Here is a 19,453-nt window from a genome sequence, read left to right on the forward strand (position 1 = left end):
CCCCTGGATTCCTTTAATGGAATACCCTAGCGTTGGAGGGGCAGGCACAGCCTATCCACATCCCCTCCACCACCATTGAACCAATGCCTAACTGCCAAACCTTACAAAGCTGTGACGGTTTGCTACGCGGCAGGCGAAACCCAAGTGGCACCAGCCAATCGGCCAAATGGGAAAATTCCTACCGGGCCCCTGTCCCAAAAACAGACGACCCATGACTGCATAGCAAGCTCATAATGAACCCTAAATATAGGGAGGGTGGGCGGATGATCTGGTGCACGAGATGAAAAAGAGGAAACTCAATGCAGCATGCAGTGGTATATATGGGTCCCTCGGTTAATGCATGAAACGATCCCATTGGCCACATTTACCCCAGCAACTGAGATACCACCAATCGGGTTGTTGTGGCTACCCAACCGCTCCCACCCACAACAGCAGCGAGGTCAGTCTTGATCTCACCACAACGTGTGCTCTATGGGAGGAGGACACATTTTAGTTAAGAGCACAGATGATCCTGCCTGTAGAATTAAGAAGAGAACACTTATCGGGCTGTATTATGAATGATGACAGATTGAAACAAAATGTGTATACAGTCATATCTTGGAAGCCAAATGGAATCCGTTCCGGAAGTCCGTTCGACTTCCAAAATGTTCGGCTTCCAAGGTGCAGCTTCTAATTGGCTGCAGGAGCTTCCCACAGCCAATCGGAAGCTGTGGAAGCTCCACTGGACGTTCGGCTTCCAAAAGAACACTCGGAAATCGGAACACTCACTTCCAGTTTTCGATTGTTTGGGAGCCAAGGTACAACTGTAGTATAAAATGGTCATTGGCCCATTTTATTTCATTTATTGTGCGTGACAGGTGGTCTCAATGCAGAGTTCTTCATCATGCATATTTGAATTGATGGCAGTCTCTTTTTGAACTGTGTGTATTCTAGTATATTTTACTGTAGTGAGCGGCACGATGCCTAATTTTGGTGATACAGCTCCTAGCAAGATTAGTATTTGCAATTTGTAATGCGAACCAAAGGGACCCTACAAATTTTATTATTAAGAAACTAGTTATTGAATTTTAAGTTTTATTTTAAGCACTTAAATACTTTACCACATACATAACCAGTATTCTTTCCCTTACAACATTTCTTAAAATTACATTTATACCCCACCTTTCTCCAAGGTGCTCAAACTGGTTTACATTATTCTCCCTCTGCCCTTTTAATTCTGAAAACAACCCTGTGAAGTAGGGTAGGTTGAGAGACAGTGAGTGGGTCACCCAGTGAGCTTTATGGTGGTTTGGAAATTTTAACTCTCGTATCTTGGATCCCAGTCAACTATATAGCCATTACAACACACTGCAAAACCTACTTTAAAAATATAGCCATTTTACTCAAAGTGTAATGAATGATAGTGAAGAATTAAATGTTGTTGTGCCCCTAGTGTTAATTAAGCTTTTTAGGTAGACCAGTTTAAAGTAGAGGGCACAGCAAGGATGCAGAACAAAGTTGTTGTGTTAAATATGTCATGGTATTCTCTTAAGTTGGTGAATCCAAATAAATGACAAAATAATGTACATTGTGTTACTTGCAGCTTTGACGTTTGTGTTGCTCGAGCTATAATAGCTTTAAAAATACCTTGCAAATATAATAAAAGGAAGATAGAAACATATTAAAACATGTGATGGCTTCTTAACGGAAACAGTTAATGTGTAGTGGCTCATTTTCAACCTAAAAGTTTTTGAGTAAACTCTGTTCTTGATGAAAACAGCTCTTCTTTTTCCCATTTTTACCTTTCCAAGTTGCTGTAGCAACTTTTCATAAAGTAGTGTGAGTGTAAACCTGTCTTTGTTTGTAGTTTGAGATTGTTATTTTTTTTACATTGGTCAAATATTCCGTGAAATTGAGCACACACCCATGTAGGTTTTGGTCTACCTCTTTTAATAGCAGGATCCCGTAATCAGAAGAGAAGGAATACCCTGAATCAAGCTCTTTAGCTGATTCATCCCTATCACTCATCTCTCCCCCCTGCCATCATTTTATTTGCACACAGCCTTTCTATAGTGAAAACCACGCTCGCAGTGACTTGCAACATGAAACTATTTACATAATCAAAAGTGCAAGAAAAGTGGTCATAAACACTAAATAAAACACATCATGAAGTATACAACCAAATTGTAAAAAACAACAACACCCCTACGCAAGTAATAATACCTAAAAGTAAAGATGCAAAAAATGATAATATAAATAATAGCAACAAAACCTCCTAAACAGTACCCCAGCCCAAGAGTCTGTTCAGGAGATTTGGAGATGGACGCGAAAGTATTGTGTGGGTGGATGACTCTGTAACACACCTTTTGCAGGTATTCCTATGACGAGCTGGAAGGTATTGCTCAACGGTTAAGAGTCATCCTGCATCAGTGGCTTATTTGATTTCAACATGGAACAAACATTCAGTGTAGAATTCTTCCTCTCTGCTCCCAAGCAGAGTTTTGGATTCAAGCCAAGTCTTTCAGATGTTGCTGTCTGCTGATACTTAATGTTTTTATGTAGAATTCTGAGAGAGTTCACATTTTGGGTAGGGCTCCCTGAGCATCGCCGGGGATAGGGAGTTGTCCTACAATTTACTTGAGTTTTGCAGTTTACATATATAGGCCATAGGCAATTTTTTCCCTTCCCATACAGCTGTTTAAATAGATACTTAGATAGGCAGAACTTAATTTGATTAAATAGATGTACCTTTTTCTAAACAATTAATGCATGCTTTTAAAAACTCCTGATTGCATGCATGGAAAGCTTTTGTGAAGAAGACCTTACTTGGATTATGATACCGAAGAGCTCATGACAGAGGAGAATAATATGTGTTTTATGACCATGCTTGATTGGTCTTTTGAGACTGGATGTACCCCTGATTTGAACCTGGCCAACGGCTAAATGTGAAACACTAAATTCAATCTGGTTTCACATTAAACAATGCATCCAGTCTGGCTTTGTTATCAATTTACCCTTTCTAATTGAAATATTTTTAATTGGCTGTGCTCTGGTGTACTTCAGAAACGGCTGTTTTATGAGGCATGTATGTGGTCTCATCCTTAGTTGTGGGTCCCCCTGCCTCCAATAAATCTTGTCTCTTAGTTTACAGTTTTATAGTATGAATGCAGTTTGGCAATAATGTGAAGGTTTGGGTAATGTGTGTGTGTGAGAGAGGGAGATAGGTAGAGATGGGGGGTGGGGAGTATTAAACTGGGATGTTTCTTCCACTACGTTTGGAGTGTTCTCTGTAGGGTGAGGATTGAAAATTTTGCTTAGTATAAACAAACATTTTAAAGCCAGATGGCGTGTAGATTCATCAGTACTGGTCCCAGAGTCAAGAAGGCAGTTTCTGCATGTGCTGTAGAGGGATGCGAGGGGCAGATGGGGCTCATCAACCTGGGAGGGTAACCTATCTAGGAGAAGGAGAAATCTGACCCTAAACCGCTGCTGCCTAAACCCTAAATCCAGACTGGAGTCTCTCAGATGGTTGGATGGTGCCTTGTATGCCACCTTCTGGCAACTTCTGTAGCTCAGCTGGTGCCAAACGTTCTGTTTTCCTTTGGACCATATCAACAAGGCTGAGAAGGGGGTCTTGTGGTCTGGGCACCCAGGACCTCCATACACACCTCCCAGACTTGTACCCCGGGGAGGTCAGTTTGGTGCTGCTAACATAGCAGTCCAACCTCACTCCCTGGAGGCATATTCCGTTGTCTCTCGAGACAAATGGATGCCAACAAGGTTCACAGCTCAGAAGACACTTGCCTCAAGCAAGGTGTCTTGTCTGTTTTTGAAACACTTTCTGCTTCCAGCTGGAAATTTATTTAGTAAGTAGGGACTACATATGTGTTTCAGGCTGTATGTTATAATTTGGGGAGCACTGTCTAGCTGCAGTCTGTTTGAAATTAATATCTTCAGTTACTTGTTGCTAGTAACTCTAGATAACTTTTAAATTATACTGTCTGATTAGTCACAGTACCATATCCGCTCTGTACTATATAGCAGCTTTGCAGATAAACCAAGATAACACTGCTGCCAGGATGTTAACCGGAGCTAAGCAAACAGAAGATATAATTGCTGTGCTGTTTTAATTGGGCTTCTTTTATTGTAGATTTTAATTGTGGAAGCTTATTTTGATGTTTCAATGAAATTGTTCTGTTGCCTATTTTATATTCTTGTCAACTGCTTATAAGCGATCTTGGCAATTAAGCAGTATATAAGTTAATAATAAGTAAATAATATATTTGGGGGTTGTTTCTTTGTATCTGTGATTTGAATTCTTGTTGTACAGTATATGAATTAGCCACTAGGAAGACCTTTTTAAAAGGAAGGAAGGAAGGAAGGTGGTAATTAAATCCTCTTACAAGGTCAGAAGATAGTTCTTAATCCAAACCCGTTCTTAACCTGAGGCGTGCTTTCGCTAATGGCTCCTTCCGCTGCTGCCGTGCCGGCGGCGCACGATTTCCGTTCTCATCCTGGGGCAAAGTTCGCAACCCAAGGTACTACTTCTGGCTTAGTCGAGTTTGTAACCCGAAATGTTTGTAACCCGAGGTACCACTGTACCTTCAAGTTAATCACATATGTGTGTAAGAGAACACACAAACCAGCCTTATATTTAGAGAAAGGTGTTTTCCTTGGACAACCTAGACAGATCTTAATTCTCATTAGTCTTGTTGTATAGGCGGGCTTGCAAAACCCCCCCCCCCCAGCAATAAAAACTTGCAGCTTGCTTTAATGCAGCTCTACTTGATTGGCTTCCAGTTTAGGCAGGATAGGTGTTTTCGGTTGTGTTTTGCTTCTATACTGGTCACCTTAAGAATGACGCCTTTTCCGTCTTTCCAGATGAGCAACAAAAGTACAATTACTTGCCTGTTTTGACAAGTGTGTACATTTGATATAAAATTATCTGCCTCCTAATTTACATCATTTTGAAGTTATGTGGGGTTCCTCCCCCTATGAATGTTCCTTTCACCTGTAAAAGCCATTTAAAAAAATCAATTTGTTATGAACATGCTTGTGAGGAAGCAACTGGACTTAAACAGCTGACAATGTGCATGTAGCTCCACATGATCTTTTCTTAAATGGATCCCTACGTGCCTTTGGCAGCTTCAACCACATGAGTTCAAGTACCTGTATTAAGAGAGTATTGTGTGGCTAAAAACACTGTGTCCATGAAGTTGCTTGCAAGTAGTTTCTAGTGACAGAGTGCATATATGAATCTGATTTCTTGAACTTGATACACACACACACACACACACACACACACACACTTAACTTTATTTCTGACAAAATGGTACAATCTGCCATTTATCCAGAAATTAGGTATTCTTCGCCTGGAAATGACTGTGCTATTGAAAATATAATCTTGTGAATTTAATGAGCCATGGCACTTGCTGTGTAGAAAAAGAAGCACAAGGCTATTGTTTGTGAATATGTTGCCTGGCTTGAGAGGAACTGAATGCAATCCAGAGTATCATCTGTGGCTACAGAAGAGCTAAGCACATGGAGATCCCATAGAATTGTGTAGCTAAGATCCATGGCTTTCAGTGGTAGTTAAAAGTTTGCTTAAATTCTCTCAAGCACAGTGTTCCTGGTGTGATATTTAGCACCATGTTTATATGTTCTGGAGAAGGTTGAAAGAGGAAACACGAACGTAAGTGTGCCTTCGCTTTGCACACCCTGGAAAAAGAACTGTGGCTCCAGCATCTCTCACAATATCAGGAACATGCACACACATCCTCTCTTGGATGTGAGGACAAGGTCAAGTCTTTTATGCTTTCTCTTTTCACTTCCCTCTAACTTCTAAATCAGTTGGCACTATTATTTTGGTAAAAGTTTCAGGTCCCATTTTTATTTCTTAAATTGTTTTATTCCAAGTTCCAAGACTATCTTTCCAATGAATAGTTGTAAGCAACGTTAGAAACTCAGACACATTGGACTTTGTGATATGTATTGATACAATTTGGAATAATTAATATGATATGATATGATTGGTTTGGTAAATGGAAATCTAATAAAAATTATTTGCAAAAAAAAAAGAAAAGAAAAGAAAGAAACTCAGACACATAAAGTAGGAGCCAAAAGGCTCCTTAAACCAGGGTTACCGCTGCCAAAACGGAATGCCTAGTTGCCATTTTGGGGCCAGGCAGCTTGAAAGTCATATTTTTAAATATGATTGGGGGAGGGAAGCAGGTAAGCCCTGCTCTACATAATCACATGACAAGATGCACGCACACCATTTGACTGGCAATGCCCATCAACCGGTGGGGGGAGAGCCCCCTCAGGTATTATATTGGGGGGTGGGCGAAACCTCCACAGCCGCTAGGAATTGGCTCCTATGTAACTGATATAATTCTAAAGGATGTGTTGCTAGTGTGTGAAACAGTCAAAATCCAAGGATTTGCAGGCATGCAGCTCCAGATGGTGGAGATGTCAGGCACCAGGCATCTTGACTTGGTCGCAAGTGGTCAATAAGGTAAAGGGGACCCTGACCATTAGGTCCGGTCGTGGCCGACTCTGGGGTTGCGGCGCTCATCTCGCTTTATTGGCCGAGGGAGCCGGTGTACAGCTTCCGGGTCATGTGGCCAGCATAACTAAGCCGCTTCTGGTGAACCAGAGCAGCGCACGGAAACGCTGTTCACCTTCCCGCCGGAGCGGTACCTATTTATCTACTTGCACTTTGACGTGCTTTCGAACTGCTAGGTTGGCAGGAAAGTGGTCAATACCCAGGTGCAAAGTGACCTGGTACCTGGTGAATTTCAAATGCTGGTTGTAAGGGTTAGGATGATTTGAACTGGGTTATATTGGATATGTAAATTTTGCTGTGTATGGTCACATAACATCAGGGGTCAGCAAATTTTTTTAGCCACTGTCCCTCAGACCTTGTGATGGGCTGGAGAAGCGGCACCGGGGGGAAGCTGGAAGAAGCGGCGGGAGTAGTCGTCCTCTCCAGCCCCAGCCGCTGCACTTACCTTCCCTGGGGCTGCCACCACTGCTGCCGCTGCCGCTGCTTCTTGTGGGGTAGGCAGAGCAAGCTCCTCTGCTCCGTTCTTTGGCCCACAGGAGCACCAGGGCGGCGGAGAGAAGATGAGCGGCGTGAAAGGGCTGGTTCCAGAGAGGGGCTGCTTAAAATGCCGCTCAGCCCAGTCCCCTTCCTCCTCTAGGCAGGGCAGGGAGAAGCCAGGAGGAGGGAGGAGGCGCTGCCGCGGTGTGTGTGTGTGTGGGGGGGGGGGAATGGAATGGCACAGAAAAAAATGGTGCAGCCCGAACTAATAGAATCCCCATGCCGATCCACGGATAGTCCACAGGCCGGATCCTGAAGGCAATTTGGGACCTGATCCGGCCCACGGGCCTTAGTTTGCCGGCCCCTGCATAACATGGTAGCATGATGCTCCCACCTTTTGAATGCATCGTGCTAATCAAGCAACATTTCATAAAAATTGTTTCTGTGACCCAAAAGGTATTAAGTAGGTATATTGGCAACATTACTGAGATTTCTGTATACAGACTTTGAACTGGTACTGAACTTTCCCCCAAGGCACAATGGAACAGTAGCTGATTCTGAGCAATATACAGAAAAAAACGAGTTAGTGTTGGAAAATGTGACCTTACATAGGTTTAGATGTAGGGTTGACGTTTTTACTCCCAACCAGGGTTATTTGAGGCATAAAATGCTTTTTAAGTGGGCGTAGTAACTTTGTTGCATGACCGATCTCTCTTAAAATTTGATGCCACAGTTTCAAGACTAAATGGAGCGATGTTTTGTAGGTTCTTAAATTCTTAAAGGCCTCCTTGTAGACTTCCTAGAAAAGGCCTTTTGTTCTGCCTTGGGAATGTTTCTCCATTCATGTGACTACAACTAGAGAATAAATTATTGTAAGACATAGACACAATGGAGGAGATCCCCACTTTAACTCCCAATGAGCCAGTGATGATTATTTTTTAAATGGAGCCTGTTCCTCACTCATTGGTTGTTTTTATTATCCTTCACATTATTTCAGAGGAAAATTGCTTCTGAAGTTATACTACAAAAATTTGCCCTAAGTTTAATTCTTTCTTTCATTAGTAGCAGTTTAGGAAGCACATTTATATCTGGATTAACATTTATATCTGGATTAACTAATACCAAATCTGGAGATTCATATCTCTGTGTATAGAAACATACTTTCCCCGTCCCTGTGAAAACACAGCCCTTCCTCCTTTGTCTATTTTAAATGGCATTTTAGGCAGCTTTCAATAACTTTATACAGTGGTACCTCATATTGGTGGCGCTGTGGGTTAAAGCCTCAGCGCCTAGGACTTGCCGATCGAAAGGTCGGCGGTTCGAATCCCTGCGGCGGGGTGCGCTCCCGCTGCTCGGTCCCAGCGCCTGCCAACCTAGCAGTTCGAAAGCACCTCCGGGTGCAAGTAGATAAATAGGGACTGCTTACCAGCGGGAAGGTAAACGGCGTTTCTGTGTGCGGCTCTGGCTCGCCAGATGCAGCTTTGTCACGCTGGCCACATGACCCGGAAGTGTCTCCGGACAGCGCTGGCCCCTGGCCTCTTAAGTGAGATGGGCGCACAACCCCAGAGTCTGTCAAGACTGGCCCGTACGGGCAGGGGTACCTTTACCTTTACCTACCTCATATTGTTACTTTATTGTTACTTTATGATAACTTTTCAAGGGGCAGAAGCAGTGAGTCTAACTAACTGATGCCTGTTTAGGGGAGGGTTCAGTAAGACAGCCCCCCCGCTCTCCCCAAATCTCCAACTTAACTAAAGCACAAAAGCAGCATGCAAGACAGAGGCAAATCGGGAATGCTGACTGTCCAGAAATTAGTTTCATTTTCTCCCTCCTCCACAATCTCTCCCTTTTGATGAATAGCTTGACTGGTGTCTCTGAATTTATGTATCTCTTCTTGTTTTCGTCCTGATTGATTGTATCTGTGTTTGGTTGTGACACACGCTCACACGGTCTCCCTATGGGATTGGTGTGTGAGAAGCTGCTGCTTGAGGGCTTTGAATGAATTTAGTCAAGAATACATACAGTTCTTATCTTCCAGACCCCCAGATGTGCAATTTTGCTGCTTGTTCCTTGCAAGTCGGCAATGGCCAGCTTTCACTCACTGCCTGTGCATTCAGCGGGATCCGTCACAGACTGTGGCGGGTCACATGAGCCTGGGTTTCTTTCTTTTTGCTGGACTGTGTGCATGGTCTCATTAGAATGCTGTTGCATCGTCCAATCTCTGTCTGGCAGCAGCGATGACTCCTGCCTCATAACAACAGTAGGATATTTGAGGTCTCCTGGTGTGCATGCGCACTTTGCTCTGCTTTCACTGGGTAAAGAAAAAAAAGACCCCCTTTTTCTGATTCTGTAGAACTCTGGCACAGGCTTTCGTCCAGGGAATACAGCTTTTCTCTGAACAGCCTAGTGTTCCTGAATGCACAGAGCCTCGGGATGATTTTTTAGCAAGGAAAACTGGCAGTTCTGCATTTTCTTGAGGCTTGTTTGCAGAGGCTTTGAATAGGCAAGGGAAAATGGTAGGGGCTTCCTAGTGTCTAAGGCCAGCAATTGTGGGTGTTTGCCTTCCAGCTGCTCCTCTGTGAGGCCCAAATAGACTGGTGAGGATAGAAATACAAGCCAGGGGTATGAATTGGTAAAGAGAGGCTTGTGGAAGCCTTTAGCATCACTGTTAAGAGTTCTGTTTCTCCACAGTCATAGACAAAGCTAATGTTTAGCCTCAGAATAAGCTTCCCATCACAGAGGTATTCCTTTGTAAGCTACTTCAGATGTGATGTGCTGGGATAATAATACTTAACGCTTTTGCATTCTAGAGTGCCTCTCTCCCCTCTCACTCTGGTGAATAAATAACTTGGCCTATCGCACACATGCATGCAGGTAAATAACCATAATTCATAATAAAAGAATCATAGAATTGTAGAATTGGAAGCGGTCCCAAGAGTCATCTAGCCCAACCCTAAATGAAACCTTAAACCAAGGTTATGGGCACATCAACAGAATGTCTAGACATGTTTAGAATACAAAGCTGAAAATGAATGAACTGCAGCAAAAATATTATGTTCATTTTTCTAGTCCTTCCCCTGCCCACCCCCCTAATGCAGTGGTACCTCGGGTTATGTTAGCTTTGGGTAATGTAATTTCGAGTTACTAATGCGACAAACCTGGAAATGTATACAGTGGTACCTCAGGTTACAGACGCTTCAGGTTACAGACTCCGCTAAACCAGAAGTAGTACCTTGGGTTAAGAACTTTGATTCAGGATGAGAACAGAAATTGTGCTCCAGCGGCGCAACAGCAGCTGGGGGCCCCATTAGCTAAAGTGGTGTGCTTCAGGTTAAGAACAGTTTCAGGTTAAGAACTGGCCTCTGGAACGAATTAAGTACTTAACCCGAGGTACCACTGTACTTCTGGGTTTCTCTTTGCACATGCGCAGAAGCAGCGCCTCTGGATGCAGACTTTTCGGGGTAAGTACGGAGCCCCGGTGGGGAGGCAGAAAAAGGTCCTCATTTCCTTCCACTCTTCAATTTTCATCTGAAATCTTAGGTGCACTCCTGTGCCCACAGCTCAGAAACGGCTCACGCTAATGAAATTCCCTGTCGCAAAATGCGCCTAAAACAATGTGAGTTTCAAGCACTGATTTGAATAGAAATGACCATTAGTATTATATTATGATACAATAATAGTAAAAGATTCCTGCATTGCAGGGAGTTGGAGTAGAGGACAATCGTGGTCCCTTCCAATTCTACAATTCTATGAAATCAACAGTTGCAGTTAATTGAAAAATATATCATAAGTTTAAAAGAGCATAAAACACACCAATAATTTTGTTAACAGTATCAAACACCAATAATGTAATATTAAAGGTAAAGGTAAAGGTACCCCTGCCCATACGGGCCAGTCTTGACAGACTCTGGGGTTGTGCGCCCATCTCACTTAAGAGGCCAAGGGCCAGCGCTGTCCAGAGCCGCACACGGAAACGCCGTTTACCTTCCCGCTGGTAAGTGGTCCCTATTTATCTACTTGCACCCGGAGGTGCTTTCGAACTGCTAGGTTGGCAGGCGCTGGGACCGAGCAGCGGGAGCGCACCCCGCCGCAGGGATTCGAACCGCCGACCTTTCGATCGGCAAGTCCTAGGCGCTGAGGCTTTAACCCACAGCGCCACCTGCGTCCCAATGTAATATTATACCCACATTAAAAAATTCCTTCCACAGTTCACAATAAAGACACCTGGCGATAATATATCTAGCCCACATCCAACTTGAAGCAGAAAAGATAAAACTTGATAGCCACAAAGCAGTTAAGGCAGCTCATCCTCAGGAAGCAGAAACACAACCTTCTTTCACTAAGGTCCCACAGCCTTGACTTCTGGATGTTTTAACTGCTAACTTTTTGAAGAGTTGATTCTGTAAACAACAGAAATTGTTTTTTGTTTGTTTGTTTGTTTAAAAGAAGCTTATCCACATGACAAGTGTCCCCCAAATTTAAAGTACAGCTGTTCGGCCATGTATATTTTTCTGCCTTAGCTTCAATTACTTGTTGGATGAAAGTGTTTTCCTTCGTTTGCATTGCACATAAAACACAAGATTCTTCTATTGTTCTTGCGTGTCTTTTGGAATAAACAGATTTTTTAAAATCACCCAGCGCTGACTTCAAGCTTTTGTGTGCTAAATGTGCCAAAGCACAAGCTTCTCAAGACCTTGATTCTTTAAGAGTGACCTGTGGATTATTTGTAGCCTGTGGTGTGCTTTTTAAAGTGTGAAATTTGGGCTGTTCTGAGACTTCTTTGTGCATAACTCTGGATGCTTCCCATCAACAGACAATTGAACAAGTGGCCTCTCTCTCTCTCTCTCTGTGTGTGTGTGTGTTTGCTAATGCTAATATTACCACAATATAGTTTCACGATATGTAGCCCATTTTGGAATCACAACATTTTGATTCCAATATGTGGATCTTCAGCCACAGTAGGGACCACTGATTCAGCAATTCAAAAAATAGAAATTGTAGAATTAGAAGAGACCCTGAGGATCACCGAGTCCAATACCCTGCAGTGCAGGAATAGGCAGCTGGCTCAGACTGCATTATAACTGAAATTATCTAAAAATTGCTGTGAACCAATTTGGGGGGGAGGGGTGAGGTGGATGGAATGACACACCTTAAAAAAAGGAGAATGCACCTGGATTCTCAGGGATAGATGAGGGACCACATTGTATAAGCACTGGGGACGAAAGCTAATATGGGAGCATAGTCTGTATGTCTCAGCTTACTCTATGTCCCGGTGATTCACTGTCCTTACTCGCTTCTTCATGGTATGGATGTTGGGAAGGTCAATTTGAAGAATTGCCAGCTGGGAAAGGCTTGATTTGTTACCCCCACAAAAAAACCAACAACTTGGGGAGGTTTACTTGGGTGATGAAAGATGCAACTAATGCACACCGTTCATGTTGGGGAGAGCATCAGAGAGGAGCCCAGCGATGACAGCAATCCTGTATAATGTAGTAATTTGCCCGGAGGCAAGTTGCTTTCTTAATTTAGTATCCCTAGTAATGTTAGTAACACACAACTTGCATTTTGCCTAAGGCTTGTAGAATTCCACATAACAGAATCTACTTGAGCAAGTAGCATCATGGAAAAATCTAATTCTGGCCATTGCTTTATAGAAGCAATGCAATGAGATCCGGTTATAAGACTTTGTTTGAGTGCTTGGATGTTCCTCATTCACCATTCACTTGGTCAATGCAGCACCCATGAGTTACTAGTGCCTTTTCTTTCCCTAATCTAGCTGCCAAGTGCTCCTAGTTTTTGTTTTTGTTTTGTTTTTAAATCTTGTTAGGTTTGGAACTGAATAGTATCTACTCTGTGGTACGATTGAGCCTCAATCTCTGAAAGAAATTTCTGCCTTCTTCTAAGCATCAGTTTATGTTGGGCTTCCTGGTCTGTTGTCTTGTTGTTTTAGAGCATCTTCCCCAAAGGAACAGTGAAGCAGGTATTTTGGGCCTATTCTGACTCTGTGCCAAGGAAAGCAAAGATCTTCACATATTCTGTTTGATTTGCACAGCTTATTCTGGTCCAGATACAAATATCTACAGAGCTCGAGATCTTATGGAAATAATTAATTGAAGTGACAGGAAATACAGTCATACCGTGGAAGTCGAGCGCCTTGCGAGACAAACGTTTTGGCTCCTGAACGCCGCAAACCCGGAAGTGATTTTTCCAGTTTGCGAATGTCCGCGGCTGCTTCCGCGGCTGCAGTTGGCTGCAGGAGCTTCCTGGACAGGGCAGACCCGGTGTCGATCTCCATGTCACATGGAGCTCCTTCAATGAGCACCGTGACGTTCAGCTTGCGTCGCGTAGGCGAGTCGGTTTGGCCAATCGTGGTTCCAGACGGCAGCGGCAGTTGGTGAGAGCGAAACAACTTTCCTTGGCAGACTGGAGTGAAGACTTGGACTTGCGAGTCGATGAAGGGGGGGTGTCAGACGGAGCCGATCGGCAGACCTTAGCGATGTGGCCCCTTCTGGAACACTTCCTACAGATGGCGTCTCTGAATCGACACTTGGCACGGGAATGGTTGCCTCCGCAGCCGGCACAATCCGGTTGGCCCTTGGACTTCTGTTGGAACTTCCTGCGCTCCCGCTTTGTCTGGTGCACGTCATCGTCTTCACTGGAGGATGCCTCATCACTGCTGGCCTCTTCATGATGCACCGGAACTGGCTCCCTAGCAAGACGCGGATCTCCTGGGCGGAGCATTCAGCAGCTTCTGAGGCCACAGCCTCCTCAATGACTTTCTGTAGCGTGAGGTCTGGCTTGGCGAGGAGACGCCGTTGCAGATGGATGTCCCGGACCCCGCAGACGATTCGATCCATCAGGGCATCGTCTAAGTCTCGGAACTCACAGTGCATTGCAGCCTGTCGCAGGGCGGTGGTGTAGTTGTTGATTGACTCCCCCTCTGCCTGGTTCCGGTGGTAGAACGCATGGCGGGCAGCAATCTTGGACGGCTTTGGTGCGTAGTGGTTGCGGAGCTTCTCTTGGATCGTGTCCCATGGTGTTGCCTGGACTGCTTCAGGCGCAACCAATGCTCGGGCCGTCTCAAACACCTCAGGCCCACAGAGGCTGAGGAATAGGCCCCGCTTCCGATCCTTTGATACTGCTGTCAGCTTGTTGGCTTGGAGGTAGCAGTCGAACCGAGCGAGGTAGGAGTCCCATGATTCAGAGGCTGGCGCAAACGGCGGTAGAGGCACAAGTGAAGCCATGATTCCGATGCCGGCGTGAAGGGCGATGGATGGAACACAGTGCTCTTAGCCAGAACACTCAGCTCTGAATTGGTTCTGTCCAGTGATTTCGCTCAGTGATTTCGCTCTGTGATTCAGCTCAGTGATTCAGCTCAGTTCAGAGGCTGGCCGCATCTGGCTGTGCTCTGATGTCCATTGATCCCATCCTTGTCGCCAGTGTTAAGTTGTGGGTTGACATAGCAGACGACACAGCGATTTCTCCAAGTAGCTCTTTATTTTGTAAGCTGGAATAGAACTGACTGCAAACAGCTCAGCCGGCCTGCTTTTATAGGCAGCCGGCTGTCAACATTGTAGCAACAACAGCCCAGCATTTCCCGCCTAAAATAACTGACATGGACCTGAGTGAAAACTATCTACAGACCTGAGTGAAAACTATATACAGTATCCCCCTGCTGGCCCCGGGTGAAACTTCACTACATAACAGCATACATTTATGGTGTACCATAAATTGAATTGCCTTTAAAATAAGGTTTTGAGTGCTATGTTTGGCTTGGGACAGTGGGAATTCTGCACTTCCCACAGTCTTCTTTTCCCATCCCACAGCTTGACATAATTCTCCCCAAGGGCCTGGGGGCTAGTAAATCCAAACTCTTTTCACATCCTATCCTTAGGAGTAGCAGAATGAATTATTAGTTTTAGTGTACTTCGCTGCTTTGTGGAAAGCACTGAGTTTTGGAGCAGCAGGAATCTTTTGAAGCTGCTGGGTCATGACTCTGTTCCTCACAAGGAAGAGCGACTGCAGATTCTAATCTTCCGAAAGGGCGTGAATATGAGGAAAGCTATATCTTGCGCAAATGCTCTGAACAGATTCCTATCATTAAATACTTAGTTTGCTCTTTGCTTTTCCAAGGTGTTTGTTTCTTCTCCCTCTGCATGTATGCATTATTATTTTTTAAAGCACAAATGATGCATTTAAATGGGGAATGTTTGCAGAATGGACAGTGGAAGTAAATAATGAAAGGAACAAGTAGTTCCTTTCTAACTAGGTCTTTTGCTCACCTGACTCTGCTTTGTGCTCTTCATTTAATCTTTTCTTTAATTACCGTATTTTTTGCTCTATAAGACTCACTTTTTCCCTCCTAAAAAGTAAGGGGAAATGTGTGTGCGTCTTATGGAGCAAATGCAGGCTGCGCAGCTATCTCAGAAACTAGAACAGCAAGAGGGATTCCTGCTTTCACTGCGCAGCGATCCCTCTTGCTGTTCTGGCTTCTGAGATTCAGAATATTTTTTTTCTTGTTTTCCTCCTCCAAAAACTAGTTGCTTCTTGTGGTCTGGTGCGTCTTATAGAGCGAAAAATACGGTATGCATTTTTCTCTCTCTCGTTCCTTCGGTGCACCCCCCTTCAACTCGTAGTAAGATTGTGGGAGGGGCATGAGTCACTCTTCGTCTTATATAGACTCTTGCTTTATTTCCTGTAACGAGATGAAGAAGAGCTCTCGAGTGATTATAGAACTAAATTACTCAGTGAGCAGAGGTTACAGTGCTTTATCAAGTTTTTTTCCCCCACTGAAAGAGAACGAGAAGAGTTTTACTGATCTATTGAAAGTGTTGATGTGGTGGCAAGAGCAGTTCATCTATCATCAAGGGCAAGTTTGATTCACTGCTTGAAGGTTCCACAGCTCTTGAAAGCAATTCATTCTGTAGCCCATAGCTACTATTCTAAAGCCTGAAATGAGGCTTTTACACTTACACACACACACACACACACGATTAAAAGAACACCACCCTTTTGGATGAGACAAATAAGTTCATTCTGTTCAATTTCTCTTATTGGCCAATTGGATGCTTCTGGCAAGCCTTTCAAGAAGGCGTGAAGGCAATAGCTCCTTACCTTTGGACATTAGCTACTGGTGCCATTCCTCATGGTTGTAGATATAACATTGCAGCAGTGGCAGGCAGAGTGCAGAGAAGTTTGCAAAGCCTTTCCTGGCACCAGTCCTTTCAACCTTGCAGGACATTTCAGGTTGAGAGCTTCCATGTGGAACGACATCAAAGAGCAGTGCTGGTAGAAACAAGCAGTTTCCATGGAAAGGAAACCACATTCCCCTCTTTGAGCAACTTCCCATCAGCCGAGGGTGTCTTCATATGTGGAGTGGGTGGGTGTGGCTTCCCCACGTTGGTCTGGTAGGCCAAATTTGACCTGCATGATGTTAAACATAGGCTTTGTGGTCCAAATTGCATAGCTCCAAAGAGCTTTGTTTTACTTTTTAGGATGCAGAATCTGAGGTTAGCAGGATCAGAGGTGGTCTCACTGAAGGCTGATAACTTCAGTCTCTAGTAATCTCTTAGTGCAACTTTTAATAAAGCTCTTATTTGCTCGGTTCCAGAACAGGGGTGGGCAGACTTCTGTCTTATCAAATCCCCTGCTATTTCCGTTTCCTTTTTCTGTGGTCTAGCTTTAGAACGTTATCAGCTGAGGTTAATTCTGACATGCGTGTACATAACTAATTATTGAATGGCTGGACAGCTTACTTGATAATTCACAGCTGAAATATGATCCTACCTTACATTGCCATCTGATGAGAGGTAAAGAGCTATATGTGAACTCTCCCATTGTCATTTGGGTTCTGGAAAAAAGAAGCTTTTGCATATTTTGAACACATTTTTGATGACCTGCTCCCTAAGATCTATTGGGAAGGCCCTATGGCTCAGGAATGATTGGTTCTGATGACAGAAAGAATTTTCTCTCTGGTCATGCACAGATTGTGGAACATCTTTACCTGTGAGATGCCTCTCATTGTGAAACATTTTTTTTAATTACTTTTATGCAACAATCCTTCATCTGTAAAACGATTTTATCTTCTGAGCCTATCTTAATTTCCATCCTACTACTGTTGGATTTTATTGTTGTAAGCTGGTCTTGTTACACTGCAATTGCATTGGAAAGGGAGGGTTGTGTGGGTGTGTTTGTGGTGCATTACATATGTGTGTGACACACCACACATGAATCACTGAAATTTCTCGGGTTGCCAAGGGTAGATTCGGATTTGTTTGTTTGTATCTAGTCATCAGACCTTCACAATGTAAGAGTTTAACAAAGGGAGTTATGCATGCAGGTCCCACTATCCTAACACTCATCATATGAGAATTCAGGTATCCAAACTTTGCTGTACACACACCACAGATTCAGACATCCAAAACAGCTGGACGTGCATTTAGTAAAGTGGTACCTTGGATTACAGACGCTTCAGGTTACAGACTCCGCTAACCCAGAAATAGTTCCTCGGGTTAAGAACTTTGCTTCAGAATGAGAACAGAAATTGTGCGGTGGCAGCTGGAGGCCCCATTAGCTAAAGTGGTACCTCAGGTTAAGAACCTGAAACTGTTCTTAACCTGAAGCACCACTTTAGCTAATGGGGCCTCCTGCTGCTGCCGTGCCGCCGGAGCACGATTTCTGTTCTCATCCTTGAAGCAATGTTCTTAACCTGAAGCACTATTTCTGGGTTAGCGGAGTCTGTAACCTGAAGCGTCTGTAATCTGAAGCGTATGTAGCCTGAGGTACCACTGTATCTCCTAGTTATAGGATGCAGCTTTTTGTTATTTGCACATTTTTTACAGAGGTCCAGCTCTGAGGGCCTTCTGGCGGTTCCCTCACTGCGAGATGTGAGGTTACAGGGAACCAGGAAAAGGGCCTTCTCAGTAGTGGCACCCACCTGGTGGAACACCCTCCCATCAGATGTCTATTTCCAACTATCTGACTTTTAGAAGACATCTGAAGGCAGCTCAGTATTGGGATATTTTTAATGTCTGATGTTTTACAATTTTTTATATATGCTGTAAACTGCCCAGAGTAGCCCAGCCAGATGGGTGGGGAATAATAATAATAATAATAATAATAATAATAATAATAATAATGTAATGGAGGAGTTAATGGGAAAGCAATGCTGTGGGAAATGGAATAACTTTTCTATTGTCTTTTATTTCACACATTAATAGAATGGCTAATGGTTCCTTCTTCTTTTCTTAGGGTCGACATGTCAAGACAGGCCAACTTGCAGCTATCAAAGTCATGGATGTTACTGAGGTAAGTTCAGAGTCATCATCCCTTTCTTAAGGAAAGCATAAAAGGAATTTATTCAACCCTGAACCCTTAATCTCTTCAGGAGGAGAGAGATCTTCACAACAGCATGCATGCAGATCTCTGGATTAGGGCCAAAATGAAAAGAAACACGCACTCATCTGATAATGTCGGCGTCATCACAATAAACCTATACCCTTTTTAGGTTGAAAAGGAAATGGACCCAATAAAGATCCCAAAGGCCTTAAACGCAGAAACATCTGCTAAAACGTTGAGCAGATTGTTGGCAGAATTCAGCAGTGTAAAGCAGTAGTTGTAATGGACTCGGGGGGATTCAGCTTCATATGAGAACGGGGAGAAATTAACCCAACCAGAGAGATAAAAATATACACCTGTAGTTAAACCCTTATCTTTAATAGCTTTAGTCAAAGGCATTAAAAAAATAGACCAGTTTTTCATCTAGAAGTAATATTTTAAACATCAAATGGAAGGTTAATTCTGAATGGTTAATTCTGCATTTTACAACCAGGCAAGATTTATTCATCGACTGTGTTTTATTAGCTCAGCAGTGCAAAATCATTTTGGGCCAAACAGCCTACTGTTCCAGTACCTATTTATTTATATAAATCACTCGGCAATATGAAAGCTTCTTTTCTTGTTTTTCAAAGAGAAGGTATTTTAATTGGCAGAATTATTTAGCTATTCTGGGTGGCAATTTTAGAGAATCTCTCTCCCCCCCGCCCCGAGGCTTCATCCAGAATATTGTTTCATTCTGAATTTGACATCCAGTTTTTTGCTAGGTGTGTGCTTAATCATGCAACTGAAGACCCCGCAAGACTAAGCATCTGGGTTAACAATACTTAAAAACAAAGCAAAAACAAAACATAAGGCAGTGAGGAAAGGCTACTTCCTACAAGTATAAGAACTCAGTCATTCTCTGTATAATATCTGTATACCAGCAGAACAAGCTAGAGTTTGCCAAACATGGTTTAATGTGGGGTGTTTTGTTTTTAAAAAGAACGGTGCGTTCTTCCCATATAGAGGGAATTAATGTGCAATGACAACTTGCTTGAAGCCTGTCATAAAAAGACTCACGATTAAAGTAATTGTAATTAATGTAGGGGGCAAGAC

At 43.5% G+C, this 19,453-nt stretch overlaps 1 protein-coding gene across 4 annotated transcripts in view; it reads left to right on the top strand.

Annotated features, from left to right (window-relative positions):
• Window positions 1-19,453, top strand: part of MAP4K4 (mitogen-activated protein kinase kinase kinase kinase 4) — a 136,477-nt gene that overhangs the window by 44,912 nt on the left and 72,112 nt on the right. For all 4 annotated transcript variants that reach the window (XM_079973142.1, XM_079973143.1, XM_079973144.1 and 1 more), the window contains exon 3: window positions 18,272-18,328. In XM_079973142.1, coding sequence (XP_079829268.1) covers window positions 18,272-18,328 — 57 coding nt within the window. The remainder of the gene's footprint in view (window positions 1-18,271; window positions 18,329-19,453) is intronic.

This window comes from Podarcis cretensis (assembly GCF_951804945.1).
Source record: "Podarcis cretensis genome assembly, chromosome: 4".
Classification (NCBI taxonomy): Eukaryota; Metazoa; Chordata; class Lepidosauria; order Squamata; family Lacertidae; genus Podarcis; species Podarcis cretensis.